At 47.8% G+C, this 15,608-nt stretch overlaps 1 protein-coding gene across 1 annotated transcript in view; it reads right to left on the reverse strand.

Annotated features, from left to right (window-relative positions):
* Positions 1-7,875: 7,875 nt before the first annotated feature.
* The window catches only part of FBXO18 (F-box protein, helicase, 18), a 51,296-nt gene continuing 43,563 nt past the window's right edge, over positions 7,876-15,608 (reverse strand). The window contains 2 exon segments of the mRNA XM_011974920.1: positions 7,876-8,360; positions 8,881-9,012. Of these exon segments, the coding sequence (XP_011830310.1) occupies positions 8,190-8,360; positions 8,881-9,012 (303 nt within the window). The 3' untranslated portion in view covers positions 7,876-8,189.

Raw genomic sequence — 15,608 nt, forward strand, 5'->3', positions numbered from 1 at the left:
ACTGCACTCCAGCCTGGGCGACAGACTGGGATTCTTGTCTCCAAAATAATTTTAAAATGGGGTGTAATCTTCAAAACCTTCTTGGAGTCAATGCCACCCAGAGAGTACTCAAATTGCTGCCAGCCTCCCTGGGCTGCAGGGGCTGCGGGTGTTTTCCAAGTGTTCCAGGAAGGCTTGGTGGCTCCAGAGGCGCCTGAGGGGCCAGCACAGGTGGGGAGCAGAGAAGGAACTCTGGGTGCCCATCCCTGTCCTGAGTGATCACAGCAGCTGCATTTGTTAACTGGAAGTAAAATTAGGCCTAAAGAATTCCATGGCTAAGAACATCTGAAAGCCTTCCATGCTATTAAATATTTATTTTATTGTTCATCCTGGACTCCATAGGCAGATGCTTTAAAAAAAAAAAAAAACGTGATCTTTTGGAAGAATTCTAACTCCAACTCTTCACATAGCTATGGGTTTGAGATTGAACTTGAGTTTTCATCCAAGCTCTGCTCTGTGATACTGAGCACAGAGGGCCCAGCCCAGTGACTCTTCAGAGCCTGTTTCTTCATCTGCACAAGGCAGCTGTCATCTGCCTCCCAGGTTTGCTGTGAGGACTGAAGGAATTCACGTACACAAAGGTCCGATAGCATCCACCTGCAGCAGGCTCCTAATAAACATTGACTTCACTTCCTAAATGAGATCTATTTACTTACAGGGTATTCAGCACCTGCCCCTTCCTTCTCGAATACATTCCCACTTTTTTAGGATTTATTCTTTCATCCAGCCGTATGCATCATGGAAAGCTGACCTCATCCCAAGCTCCAGGACATAAAACCCTGATGATTTGAAGCCATTCTTCCTTACGATGATTGGCTTAGGAGTGGGCAGGTAGCCCAGTTCTGACCAACAATATGTGAGTCAGCTGGAGAAGCCTGTGGGAAAGGCTTTCTTGCGCCCGTTCCCAGACAAAACCAGGTCCAGCTGCTTGTTCTCATGGTCCAACAACAAGCTACAGACAGAGTGGGGAAGAAGGGAGTTGATTTCTGCAGCCAGTTACAGGGAGGTCAGAGTAACTCACCATACTAATTTAAAGTTGTAAGGTTTTTTTTTTTCAGTGCTTATATACATTTAAACCATATACCTTTGTGCGGGAGTACACCTCCAAGCTGAGGTATATTCCTCTGTTTAATCTGTCACTAGGGTCTGGGGTCTGGAAAATTACTTCAGAGCCTTGGAACAATTACTTCATTTTTTTCTTTCTTGTTTTAGAGACAGGGTCTCACTATGTTGCCCAGGCTGGTCTTTGAACTCCTGGGCTCAAGCAATCCTCCTCCCTCAGCCTCCCAAAGTGCTGGGATTGTGGCCGTGAGTCGCTGCTCCTGGCCCAATGACTTCATTTAAAGTGGATCCTGGTACAAGGTGTAGAAGAACGCCTCCATTATTTTAATTAAACTCTTAAGGTTTGGGAGAAAGCCCAGGCGGGGTCTTAATGGACTTTTTACACTCTAGCCTTTGTACTAAGGCGCCAGTTTCTCCAATTTTCCATGTTTAACTTGTATATTCCTCAGAGTTATAGTAAGGTGTTGGCGAAGGCTGGCTGCTCTGGTTGCTAGTAGAGACCTGGCCTGCCACACTCCTAAGAGACACAGAAGACCAGCCTACCTCTCCCTTGCCTCCCAAGACACTGCCCTGTCTGAATGCAGCCCTTGGAAGGGCTGCAGGTGGCTGGCCAGGAGAAGCCTGCCCAGTGACGCTGAAGCACCAAACATGAGCAGAGGAGGAAGGAACACCTGGGAACAGCTGAGCCGAGCCCCTGCCACCAGCCTCCTCCGCACGCCCGTGGAATCAGCATTTTCTGCTTCCCGCCCCGTCCCTGAGAGTCTTGCTCTGGGGCCACTCACAGCCAATTAAGTGGGGTTGTTGTAAGAGAGTCTAAAATACATGGAGCTGGCCGAGGACGTGGGGCCGACCCCATTGTGTGTGTGTGAGGCCATGATTAAAGTGTTACCTGTCACCAGGTGTCAACAATTCATGGGGAAGCTCTCTCCATGTGACCTCCAGGCTACTTACTTTTTATTTTATTGTTCATCCTGGACTCCAAAGGCTGATGCTATTTTTTTTTTTTAATGTGATCCTTTGGAAGAGTTTTAACTACAACTCTTCACTAGTGGTAGTGGAAATACCATGGGTATTAAAAACTAAAGCATTTCCTAATCTGTGGGGTCCAGATTAGGAAGACATGTATTAGGAAAATCATTACTTAAAAAACAAAAAAAAATTCAGGCAGGGCACAATGGCTCACGCCTGTAATCCCAGCACTTTGGGGGGTTGAGGCAGGTGGATCACCTGAGGTCAGGAGTTCAAGACCAGCCTGGCCAACATGGTGAAACCTCATCTCTACCAAAAATACAAAAATTAGCCGGGTGTGGGGGCACATGGTTGTAATTCCAGCTACTCGGGAGGCTGAGACAGGAGAATCGCTTGAACCCAGGAGGCGGAGGTTGCAGTGAGCAGAGATCTCGCCACTGCACTGCAGGCTGGGTGACAGAGTGAGGCTCCGTCTCAAAAAAAAAAAAAAATCAATCAGAACCACTGAATTGTACATTTAAAAAAGGAAGAAGAGAAAAATTCAGGATGTCAGCACTGTGCTGGCCGCTTCCTGGGGCCCTCAGTGAGTTCCTTTAAAAGATGGGCGTAGGGTGACAGAGGCCAGCCTGGAAGTGGACAGGAAACCCCAGCCTTTCCGCTGTGGTCCAACTTGGACTGACGCCCTCATGGCAGCCAGAGAGCCCTGCAGGGTTGAGGCAGGAGTGTGGCCGGGGTTAGTCTTCATTGTAAGACTGCAGGTCCCTCTACATGAGTGCGAGTTGGGCCAGGGCAGAGGCACGTAGCAACATACACAACTGGTTCAGGAGGCAGAACGGTGGAGGGTCGCGGGCGGGTGGGTGGTGCGTTCTGAAGGTTGCGTGGAGAGAGCTTCCCAGTGAACTGGCATGAAGAAAAGTGTCAGCCAGATGATGGTGCCATTTCCGGAGGCGGGGAAGGGTGCATGGAGGAGCCAGCAGAGCTCGGAAGGAATTCAGGGCCTGTGTCTGGGACATGGCAGGGCTGAGATGTCACGAAGACAGCAAATGGAGTGATCGACTGGCGACCTTGGCGTTTGAGCGGGAAGCCCCCGTCCCTCCATCTAACCTACCTCTCAGGCCAGGCCGCTAGGGATAAAACACACACAGGTCCCCGGTAAGGAGGAACACAGGGGACGGCACCCCCTGGGCCCTCTTGGAGAACCTGTCCTTAAGTAGGCTGGGCAGAGGGACAGCCTCTGCTGGCTAAGGGACCCCTGCCCCCACACCAACCCAGCTGTGCAGAGGTGCCTTGGTGAGGGGTGTGTGTAGCACCATCTTCATGTCTGGGCAAGGAGCTGGAGGAACCCTGCCTGCCTCAGTTCAGACGTCTCTACCGCTCCCACTCACTGCAAATCTAGAGTGATCAGCTTCCAGGCTTTCGGTGTACCCCACATTGCTAAAGTCAGGGGTTCAGGGTGACTAGGAAGGACTGAAGGACTGGGGTCAGACTTGAAGATACATGTTAAATTGCTAATAGTCTGATTCTAGAGGTATCAAAGTCCCTTTGTGATCCAGTGAGTTGCTCCCAGACCCAGACCAGACACCACTGCAGGAAGGAAGCAGGGCAGGCAGCGTGACGGTAACCAGCTTCCCAGGCAGGAAGGTCCCACAGGGTTGCTGCACTGCCTTAGGTTGATTAAGCTGTGTCTGAGTCCACCATGTGGCGTCTCTGCCCTCAAGCCTGGGCTGCTAAAGGAAAAACACCAACTAAAAGGATGGTGTTTGATTTCAACTGGGAGGGTGCTGCCGAGCACGTCTGTGTTTTCCATCACCTTCCACTCCATTACCTTCTATGTCCACCCCAAATGCTCGACCCAGCACTTTGGGAAACTGAGGCAGGAGGGCAGCTTGATCCTAGGAGTTTCAGACCAGCCTGGGCAACAGAGCGAGATCTTATCTCTACAAAAAATCAGCAAAAATTAGCCGGGCATGGTGGCATGCACCTGTAGTCCCAGCTGCTTGAGGGACTGAGGTGGGAGGGTCACCTGGGCCTGGAGGTCAAGGCTGCAGTGAACTGTCCTTGCACCACTGCACTCCAGCCTGAGTGACAGAGTAAGACCCTGTCTCAAAAAAACAAAATTATTGGGTGAGAGCAACCTAAACTTGTTCCCTAACCACTTACAATGTACCCCTTTCTCCTTCATCTCTCCCGTCCCAATCCCTCTCACCTGGCTTCAATCTCTCCTTTCTGAATTTGCTTCCTCTCAACACATAACCCTGCACAAACCTCTCTTGTTTTAAAAGCAAAAACCCCTCCCTAAGTCCACATCATCCCCTACCCACTTCTTGCCTCTGGCCAGCCTTGCTTCCTGAGTGAGAACTAGTCTACGCAGTGTCCGTATCTTCCCCTCCCACTGGTATTTTACCGTTCGATCACACAGACACATCGTTTAGAGCCAATAGTCATGTAAGACACCTGCCAAAAAGCCCCTCCACCTGCCCATTCCCTCTCCCAAAAGGAAACATTTAGAAATCTTTCTGCTGAGTGTCAGTGCGTGTTATGTCTCTCCAAGATGTCTCTAAATGATGGGCTTGCGCGGGCTTCTGCTTCCATGTTTGAGTTTCAGGCGCTGTAACTGACTTCCTGCCACAGAGGCTGAGATTCGGCTCGTTCACGCCACATGTGCACACAGCTCCTACCTGCAGTACATGCTCATCCTTATGAAGGCCACAAAAGCAGGCACACTCCACTGAATTGGCGAGGTCGGGGGTCAACTACAGTTCTCTCCTATACAACTTGTTGCCTTCCAGAGGACTAATCACTGCCTTTTCCCCCCACAGGCTACGTCCTGCACTCTGTCACCCAGGCTGGAGGTCAGTGGTGCACTCATGGCTCACAGCAGCCTCAACCTCCCAGGCTCAAGCCATCCTCCCGCCCCAGTGTCCCAAGGAGCTGGGAACAAGGCATGTGCCACCACGCCTAATTTTTTTTTTATTTTTTGTAGAGATGGGGACTGCCTATGAGGCCCAGGCTGGTCTTGAACAATCCTCCCCTCTCAGCTTCCCAAAGTGCTGTGATTACAAGTGTCAGCCACCACGCCTGGCCAATGTGGGCCTATTTTCACCCATTATCCTGGGCATTTAATGAGTCATTTCAATCCAGAAACCCTTACCATCAGTTTCAGGTAATTTTCATAATTTAAAAAAATGTTTCGGCCGGGCGCGCTGGCTCACGCCTGTAATCCCAGCACTTTGGGAGGCCGAGGGAGGCAGATCACAAGGTTGGAAAATTGAGACCATCCTAGCCAACACAGTGAAACTTCATCTCTACTAAAAATGCAAAAAATTAGCCGGGTGTGGTGGCATGCCTGTAGTCCCAGCTTTTCAAGATGCTGAGGCATGAGAATCACTTGAACCCGGGAGGTGGAGGCTGCAGTGAGCCAAGATCACGCCACTGCACTCCAGCCTGGGCGGCAGAGAGAGACGCCATCTAAAAAAATTTTTTAAATTCTTTGACTCTGTTGTCCATTATCCATTTTCTTTTCCTGCAATTCCCATTTACAGATGCTCAGCTTCTTAAACTGGTTCCCTAGTTTTGTTTTTGTTTTTGTTTTTTAGAGACAGGCTCTCGCTGTCACCGAGGCTGGAGTGCGGTGGCACAATCTCAGCTCACTGCAACCTCCACCTCCCAGGCTCAAGCCATTCTCCAGCCTCCGCCTCCCGAGTAGCTGGGATCACAGTCGCGTGCCACTACACCCAGCTCATTTTTTGTAGATGGGTTTTGCCATGTTGGCCAGGCTGGTCTTGAACTCCCAAGTTCAAAGCGATTCACCTACCTCAGCCTTCCAAAGTGCTGGGATGACAGGCATAAGCCACCACGTCCAGCCTCTAACTACTTCTCAATCTTTGTTTTTGTTCTACTTTCTAGATTCTCAGCTTATTCTTGTAACAGTTCTACTGGCTTTCTTTCATATTTTTTTCTCCAAATTTTTTTTTTTTTTGAGATGAAGTCTTACTGTGCATCCCAGGTTCAAGCGATTCTTCTGCCTCAGCCTCCTGAGTAGCTGGGATTACACGCGCCCACCACCACACCCGGCTAATTTTTGTATTTTTAGTAGAAACAGGGTTTCACGACGTTGGCCCAGGCTGGTCTCGAAATCCTGATCTCAGATGATCCACCCACCTCGGCCTCCCAAAGTGCTGGGATTTCAGGCGGGAGCCACTGCGCCCGGCCCCAAATATTCTTTTATACGTATCTATCCTGCTACTCCATGGAATGCACTACCTCCTCTCATTCTCGGAATGTGTTAAAGATATTTAGATGTTTTCTTCTCCCTGTACAGACAGTTTGCTCCAAGTTGATTCTTCGGTTTTGACCTCTAGCCTTCATCTTAGGGGCCGGGTCATCTTCAGATGTTTGATGCTCCCCAGGATGGCTGCTACCTCCTTCTTGTTGTCTTTGCCCTTAAGGGTTAAAACACACACACACACACACACACACACACCTTTTACTGCCCTTATAGTATGGTTTCAGAAAGAAACCATAAATGAACACACACATCTTAGCCCTCAAATTTTTCACTCACATTTTAGGCCACAGTGGTCGGCTTCTCCCCTCACTGAAACTGATCAGCTAATGTCAACTGACCTTGAGAGTGCCGGTTAAACACCTGCCCACCCTTGTTTATTTGGTCTCTTTACTGCACTGGATGCTAAAGATCCCCTTTTCCTGGACTCCCCCTCTCCGGAGCTCAGTGGTGCTCCACCACGAGGCTCCTCTGGATCAGCTGTCGCTCTTCTTAAACCCTCTTCCTCTCTTCACCCCAAGCCTCGTGTCTGCCGGCTTTGCTTCTCAGACCTCTGCTCTTCTCATTCTCTATCCTCTCCCGGATTAACTCAGCGAAACCCTTCAAACTGCACCACCACCCACACACCGACAACTCTAACGTCCCCAGGTCCAGCAAGACCCTTTGCTGCATGACAGATGTGTTCACCCAACAGCCTCCTGGATGGTTCCACTCAACATGCTGAAAAACAAACTCATCACTGCGTTTACACACACCTGCTTTAGTTTCCATTTTCCCTGTCTCAATGAAGACAACCTCTACCACAGAGTGTCCCTATCATGATCCCAGTACTCCAGAAATCCGACCGATTCTACCTTCTAAACATTGAGAGCAGAAGTTTCCAAACTTAGCATGCATGAGCACCCCTTGTCAGGCTTGTTAGCTACCAACAGCTGGGCCTCAACCCTGGAGTTTCTGATCCTGCAGGCCTGATGTGGGGACTGGACATTTTTATTTCTAACAAGTTCCCAGGCGATATTGCCGCTGCTTGCTGGAACCACACTTTGAGAACCACCAATCCTCACATCCGTTCCCTCCTCACCAGGCCCCACAGGTGCTGTGGTCCAGCCCATCTGGGGTCATTTCTTGCTGAGATTATGATCCTGTTAGCCTTGTAATTTATCTGACCTCCTTAAAACATTATTATTAATTATTATTATTATTATATTATTTTGAGACACAGTCTCGCTCTGTCACCCAGGCTGGAGTACAGTGAACTGTAAGGTGACCATGGCTCGTAGCCTCAACCTTGAGCTCCAGCAGTCCTCCTGCCTTGGCTGGATTCAGGGCTGGGGCTACAGGCGTGAGCCACTGCTCCCGGCCAAAGTCTCAATTTTGATGCCCCAATTCCCACCCAAGACGTCACGTCTCGTACTGTGCTTCCTGTGTCATGTGAACGGTGACAGTGCTGTAGGAAACAGTAAACGGGAAAAAGAGAAGGCTCAGAACAACAGTGCTGACGCAGTCATCACACAGCGGTATGCCAGTGCTATGGTGCCTGTTTAATTGAAATCTTGTAATAAAAGTTTAAATACATAAAATGTTTTTTTTTTTTTTTTATCAAAAGAACATCCCCCACTTCCCCGACCAGATACGTCTGGAGCGGAGGCAAGTGGAGACTGGCTGTCTGTAGGGAGTGGAGAAATGGCAGGTCCAGCTTGGGCTGGTGTCCTCTTCCTCAGAAAGTGCTGTGGGTGAACCCAGAGTCTCAGGGAGCGGGAGCCCCCTCGCTGGCTTTCTTCACGCGGGGTCCTCGGCCAGCTGCTCTGCACTGCGGAGAACGTGCGCCCTGGCCTCAGAAGACAAGGAAGAGCAGAGCCTCGTGCCGGGGCAGCACGATGTTCTCCACGGTGCGCTCCATGGCGCGCACCTGCTCCGGGGAGGCCGTCAGGAACGCCAGGGGCCCGATGCGCTGCTCCGCGCAGGAGTGGCACAGGTAGCCCCCCTTGTTTTCCTTCCTGTTGCTCTGTGGTGATGGACAAGAAAGAGAGCTAAGGAGAACCACCAAAGAACATGGATTTCCCAGCAAAAAGCATGGAGTTACCATCACAGCTGCCCAGGGACAACGCATTTGAATTCCGATGTTTTCAGAGGGATGCACACCCTCAGAATAACACCTCCCACAGCACCACCATCTAGGTGGCCTCGACACCCCCAAATTCCCTGAGTGCAGAAACAGCCATTTATCCAGTTGAGATAAACAACCAAGAAAAGCTGTGTTGGGACCCCGGGGAACAGCTCTCCCTCTAAGCGTGTGTCACAACCCAGCCTCCCAGACCTATGGCTTCAGCACGGCCAGGCAGCATCACGTGCCCTGACCTCTGACCCCGGGGCCGACCGCACACTTCTTGTGCCTCTCGTATGAAAAGCCCCTAATAAAGGATCACACAGCTCTCTCTTATCTCCCCACCTACAACCCAGAGAAGCATAAAGCTCACAAGCAAAACACGCAAATGGCTGAATTAAGTTCCAGACAGCAGACATACATAGGTGATGGGCAGCTTCTTCATGGTGAGGACGGTGTCGACAGGGATGGCATTGTTGCACTGTCCCACGCAGCAGCGCACCACGCCTGTTTTTAAGACGTTGCTTGTCAGCTCTGCTTGCAAGAAGTACTCCTGAGAAGGAAAGAGTGAGAAAGAGAATCATGGCGACACCTCCGCTAGGGTCTGCTGGAAACACAGTGAGAACCCTTCAGATGCGCTGTAAGTCCCAGAAAGAGAAAAATACTGACTGCCCTGTTCTCCCTTAGTTTCTCTAACTTTTCCCTGCCTCCAAAGCTACCGACAGTCCAACTGACAGTCTGATTGCTTTTTAAATATATATATATATTTAACGGATAAACATGCAGAACTATTGCCTGTAATGACATTTCCAGAATATTTCTGGATTTTATTTTATGCTAAGGCATCCCCAGCTCAATCTTTAGAAAATTATTTGTATATTCACATTACAACCCAGGTAGGCAACACAGAGGACCTGAAGAAAACTTGCCCCAAACATCCCTGTACATTTCCACTGTCCCGTGTACTGGCTGTGCTAGTGAGCAAATGACACCCTCGCTAAGCCTGTCTTTATCCATAAATGCAGATGGCACGGTGCCAGCTAAAGGTGGCTGCTGAGGAGAAGACACCCCTCAATGCATGCAAAGCACTCATGCCTGGCAGGAAAGGAGCACCCAGAGGAAGCGCCAGTGACCTCCCGGGCTGGAAACACCACAAGGACAGGGCACTGTCAGCTTCGCCGCTGCCCCGTGGGGGCTCCACATCACCGACTGATCCGCTAGCAGGACCGCACACACCTGCTGCCCAACAAAGGACAGTTTCGTATTTTCTGGATTACAACCGGCTATTGATCTAATTATTCTACAATCTGTGTCCTACATTTTGATTTCTTTGGTCTTTACTCTTAGAGGGCCTGCCTACTAGGTATGAAAAAGAACCGAAAACCACCATGCAAACAATCAAGTTATGGCCAACAAGTACTAACAGCTGACGAAGTGAAATCATGTCTGAAGTCACAGATTTTGCAGAAGTCCCTTCGACTGTCATCTCCATTTCCTTCCCCAGGGACAGCCAGGACCATGAACCTGGCGAGGTGCCTCCAACCCACTGTGAAATAGCTTCTTGTTTACACACATGTCCAAGGACACAGGTCTCCTTTTACAGGTGTCTATTTACATGAATGTCACACTTCTGGCTTCCTCCTCACCTAGTTGTTCTAAAATGCTGTAGGGGACTCAGTCACAGCACTCTCTTGTATTTTATTTACCCATTCCCTTGCTGTGGTTACCTCGGTTGTTTCCAAACTATTTCCAACAATGCAACAATGAACATCCTTGTACCCGACTCCCTGTCCACTCCAGAAGTTTCTCCAGGGCTGGGCTCTCAAACCGTTTTTGATGCAGTTACCATTATAATGCTATACACATATAATGCTATTCCACACATATGGAAGAAAAGTTTCACAAAACATGATTTAACCTAACATGCAGTGTTCTCTGATTTCTTTAGATTTTATGCCATTTCACTCTTTTTAAGCCTCTCATAACCCACTAGATTAACTGTTTTTATTTATATAAATTTAAGGGGTAGGGGTCACACCTGTAGTCCCAGCACTTTGGGAGACTGAGGTGGGAGGATCGCTTGAGCCCAGGAGTTCGAGATCAGCCTGGGCAATACGGCAAAACCCTGTCTCTACCAAAAATACAAAAATCAGCCAGGCATAGTGGTGCACACCGGTAGTCTCAGCTTCTGGGAAGGCTGAGGTTACAGTGAGCTGAGACTGTGCCACCGCACTCCAGCCTGGGCAACAGAGCAAGACCCTATATCTAAACAAACAAACAAACAAAAAGAATCTAAGATTCTGTGAGACCAAGAAGCTGTCTTTGGCCAGATGTAGTGGCTCAGGCCTGTAATCTCAGCACTTTGGGAGGCCGAGGCGAACTGATCACTTGAGGTCAGAAGTTTGAGACCAGCCTGGTCAATATGGGTGAAACCCCATCTCTACTAAAAATACAAAAATTAGCCAGGCATGGTAGTGCACGCCTGTAATCCCAGCTACTCTGAGGCTGAGGCCTGAGAATCATTTGAGCCCGGAGGTGGTGAGCCGAGCAAGATGGCACCATTGCACTCTAGCCTGGGCTACAGAGAGAGACTCCGTCACACACACAAAAAAGCTGTCTTTGAAACATAACTTCATGTCACTTAACACCTCAACAATGTAATAATTTCCTTCACTTTCCCAAAACTTAAAGAAACAAATGAACAAAACGGCTTCTGGTGATTCTATTAGCTGTATTTTCTAAGGGGGAGGGGTCAGAGAAAAAGAAGGTTGCCCTGTTCTTGGGAGATGAAGAGACATCATTCTAGGTAGCACAGGAAGCAATGGCTTGCTTTTTATCTCCAAAACACCCCCACCCACAGCTTCACTATTTTCAACACACTTTCCTAGCCCCTGAACTACTGCCCAACTCGGGATCTTCATTATCCCCATGGCCTTCCCTCCTGGACAGACTGAATTCGACACTTCTGAAACAGGATATCCCCAAATTTATTCACAGGCTGTGATCAACAACAAAAAAGGCCAGACATGGTGGCTTATGCCAGTAATCCCAACACTTTGGGAGGCCGAGGCAGGTGGATCACTTTAAGTCAGGAGTTCGAGACCAGCCTGGCCAACATGGTGAAACTTCGTCTCTACCAAAAAAAAAAAACAAAAAAAAAACCAAAAAAAAAATTAGCCAGGTATGGTGGTGCACACCTGTACTACCAGTTACTGGGGAGGCTGAGACAGGAGAACCACTTGAACCCCAGGAAGCAGAGGTTGCAGTGAGCCAAGATCATAACACTGCCCTCCAGCCTGGGCGACACAGTGAGACTCTTGTTTTTTTTGTTGTTGTTGGTTTGCTTGTTTTTAAAAAAGCAGAGTGCATCCACCTCTCACAAGGTCTTAAAGCCTTAAAAAATCTGTTCCCACAAATAAACAGTTTTTCTGCGACTTCCTCGCAGGACGCCTGAGGCCAGACAGCCCAGCCCAGTCTCAGTAACCCGGAAGTATTTCTCTAGATTCTGTATTCTTTTCTTCTCTGGGGAAAACAAAATGTACGCAGCAACCAACTGACAACCTTCCAATTAGCTTTAAAAAGTCTACTTCGCTTTTTGTTTTTGTTTTTGCTTTTTGAGACAGAGTCTCGCTTTGTTGCCCAGACTGAAGTGCAGTGGCACGATCTCAGCCTACTGCAACCTCTGCCTCCCGGTTCAAGTGATTCTCCCGCCTCACCCTCCTGAGTAGCTGGGATTACAGGCATACGCCACTACGCCCAGCTAATTTTTGTATTTTTAGTAGAGACAGAGTTTCACCATGTTGGTCAGGCTGGTCTTGAACTCCTGACATCAAGTGATCCGCCCTACTAAGCATCCCAAAGTGCTGGGATTACAGGTGTGAGCTACTGCAGTGGGCCTATTTCACTCTTATGCATACAACTGGTGGAACTCTAAAGTGGTAACAATCTCCATGAAGAAACTGGCCATATCTAGAAAAGTCACACTTGGCCAGGTGCAGTGGCTCATCCCTGTAATCCTAGCACTTTGGGAGGCCGAGGCAGGGCGGATCACTTGAGCTCATGAGTTCAAGACCAGCCTAGGCAACAGGCAAAACCCTGTCTCTACAAAAAAATACAGAATTAGCCAGGTGTGGTGACACATGCCTGTAGTCCCAGCTGCTCGGGAGGCTGAGGTGGGAGGATGGCTTGAGCCTGGGAGGCGGAGGTTGCAGTGAGCCAAGATTGTGCCGCCATACTCCAGCCTGGGTGACAGAGCCAGACCTTGTCTCAAAAACAAAACAAAACAAAAACAAAACAACAACTGAAAAGTCACACTTGCATTTATCTTTATCCAGCAATTCCACTTCTAGAAATGCATGCTGAAGATGCACTGGCAAAAACATAAATGACCTGTGCATAAGATTGTGCAATGTGGCATTATTAATGAAAGCAAAAGGCTGGAAGTGACCATGTCCATGAGCGAGGATGGCATAAATCACGGTGCATCAACACAGAACACTACGCAGCTGACGAAAGGGCGAGAGAGCTCTGTGAGCTGATAAAGAGGGATTTCTTGATTTGGGTAGGACAATAAATAAAAGAATAAAAGGCCAAAAAATAAAAGAGTAAAAAATAAATAAAAGAGTGATTGCCATGAGTGCTTCTAAGTGACAAAGCAAAGTACACAACAGTGTATCTGAAATGCTACCTTTTGTGGAAAAGGAGAATACGAAAATACCTACGAATCTGGTAATACTTGCATACAGAAACACTGAAGGATTAACGCTAATTGTTGAAAATAACTACCAGTGGTGGAGGCAGAGAACAGTCTGAAGTGAAGAGGGGGTAATGAGACTTCTCTCAGCACAAAGTTTTGACTTTGTTTTGTTTTGTTTTTTGTTTTTGTTTTTTGATACAGCGTCTCACTCTGTAACCCAGGCTGGAGTGCAGTGGCGCAATCTCAGCTCGCTGCAATCTCTGCCTCCCGGGTTCAAGCAATTCTCCCACCTCAGCCTCCCAAGTGGCTGGGGCTACAGGTGTGCACCACCACGACTAGCTAATTTTTCTGTATTTTTTGGTAGAGACAGGGTTTTGCCATGTTGGCCAGGCTGATCTCTAACTCCTGACTTCAAGTGATCTGCCTGCCTCAGCCCTGCAAAGTGCTGGGATTACAGGAGTGAGCCACCATGCTCAGGCACAAGGTTTTGACTTTGAAAACATTAACAGGCCTTACACATCAAAAAAGACCATTAAATCAAAAAGAAGCAAAGCAATCTCTGTAGATATTATAAATAAAATACATTTCTAACTGCAAATTAAGTTGGTAATAAAACCACAAAAGCAAAAAGGACTTACTTTAAGTAGCTTCAGAACATGATAAATAAATCATTAATGGAGAAATGGAGCTGTTAGGAAATCTTCAAGTCCAGTCAGTATTCCATTAATACCGGCATTATTTTGAAGATTATTTTTAAATACATGGAATAGTATCAATAAGTAATTAATAAATACTGTTAGGAACCAAGATTTCAGTGTATGAGAAAGATTCAAGTGTAAGAAAAGTAAAATTCCTTTTGTGTTAAATGTGAACTAGATTATGGAACACAATTCATGAGGGCTGAACGTGTGAAGGGCTAAAGCCTCTGATAATGCAGATACAGTGCAGTTTTTGAAACCCAGGAGAATGAAGAGAACATGTGTAAAAAGTATCATTTTTCAGCACTTACTGATGGCAGTGCATACCTGGTTAAAAAATAAATAGCAAAGGCGCAGCCGTGCAACAAAGCAAGGTAGTGCCTATCTGCTGAGATGGCAGTTACCCTCAGAAAGCGGGGGCGGTGGGGGGGTGTCACGATGGCCAGGGGCCACCAGGACAGCTCTGTGATGGCTGGCAGATCCCATCTTCTCATCTGGTGGATGCTCGCAACATCATCATTTTAAACTGCACTATGCTGTTTTTTATATTTGTGTTATATTTAACAACGAAATACTGAAATTTGCCTGGTGTCACACCTGTAATCCCAGAACTTTGGGAGGCTGAGGTGGGAGGATCACTTAAGCCCAGGAGTTCAAGACCAGCCGGGGCAACATAGTGAGACACTGTCTCTACAAAACAAAAGAACAAACAAACAAACAAACACCAGCCAGGTGTGATGGTGCACGTCTGTGTTCCCAGCTACGTGGGAGGCTGAGGTGGGAGGACTGCGCCTAAGCCCAGGAGGTTGAGGCTGTAGTGAGCCATGATCGTGCCACTGCACTAAAGCCTGGGCAACAGAGTGAGGCCCTGTCTCTTTCAAACAAATAAAGTTTAAAAACTGGGATTGGAATTATCAGTATGAATCACTGGTTTTTTTCTTTCTTTTCAAAAAGACACATTTCCTAGCTGTGCCTCTTCAAAAGATGAGCAATCAGCATCACTAACAGTGAAAAACCAACCCGCTCCCGTGAGCCTCCTTATGTGGCAAAGCACACAGCCCGCTCCGGCCTCCCATGGGGTAAGCCTGCCAGAGACGCAGGCTTGAATCTAATCAAGCCTCTACAGCTAACTTCCAGTTACTGGAAAGCCAGGACAGGCAATGGCAGAACAAGTTACACAACCACGCCAGGAAGCAAACTAAGAATGGGAACGCTCTATAGGATGAATGAGCCAGTTTCTGCAATGAGACAAGAGCATGGGAGAAGTGGGGAGGGAGTCCCGCACAGCTCTCTATTAAGTAACTTAAGAGACAAGCAATCAAATGTTGGTTTGGACTCTGACTTGAACAAATCAACTGTAAAAAAGCATTTCTGAGACAATCATAAAAGCATAAGCATGGATTGGGTAGGCGAGGCCACATATTATAATATAAAATATGAAAATGGCACGGTAGTTATGGGAAAAAAAAGTACCTATTTCTTGGAGATGTGTACATATAGGTATATGTACATGAGTATTTGTATATGAGTGTTCAGTGTGTTGCTTTACTTTTTAATGTCTTAAAATTTTCATAAGCAAAAATGAAAAGTCCCGTGTAGCCCGTGTTTGTGAGATGGTATCACTGCTCGGTAATACCCCGCACATTTCTACCAATTGACAACGTGGTTTTGTTACAGGCCTGACCACTTCTGTAACACGACTTCCATGAGAAAACCATACTAGAGGGTCTAAAAGAGCACTTATAAATCAAAGTT

The sequence above is a fragment of the Mandrillus leucophaeus genome, unplaced genomic scaffold (assembly GCF_000951045.1).
Source record: "Mandrillus leucophaeus isolate KB7577 unplaced genomic scaffold, Mleu.le_1.0 Scaffold15, whole genome shotgun sequence".
Classification (NCBI taxonomy): domain Eukaryota; kingdom Metazoa; phylum Chordata; class Mammalia; order Primates; family Cercopithecidae; genus Mandrillus; species Mandrillus leucophaeus.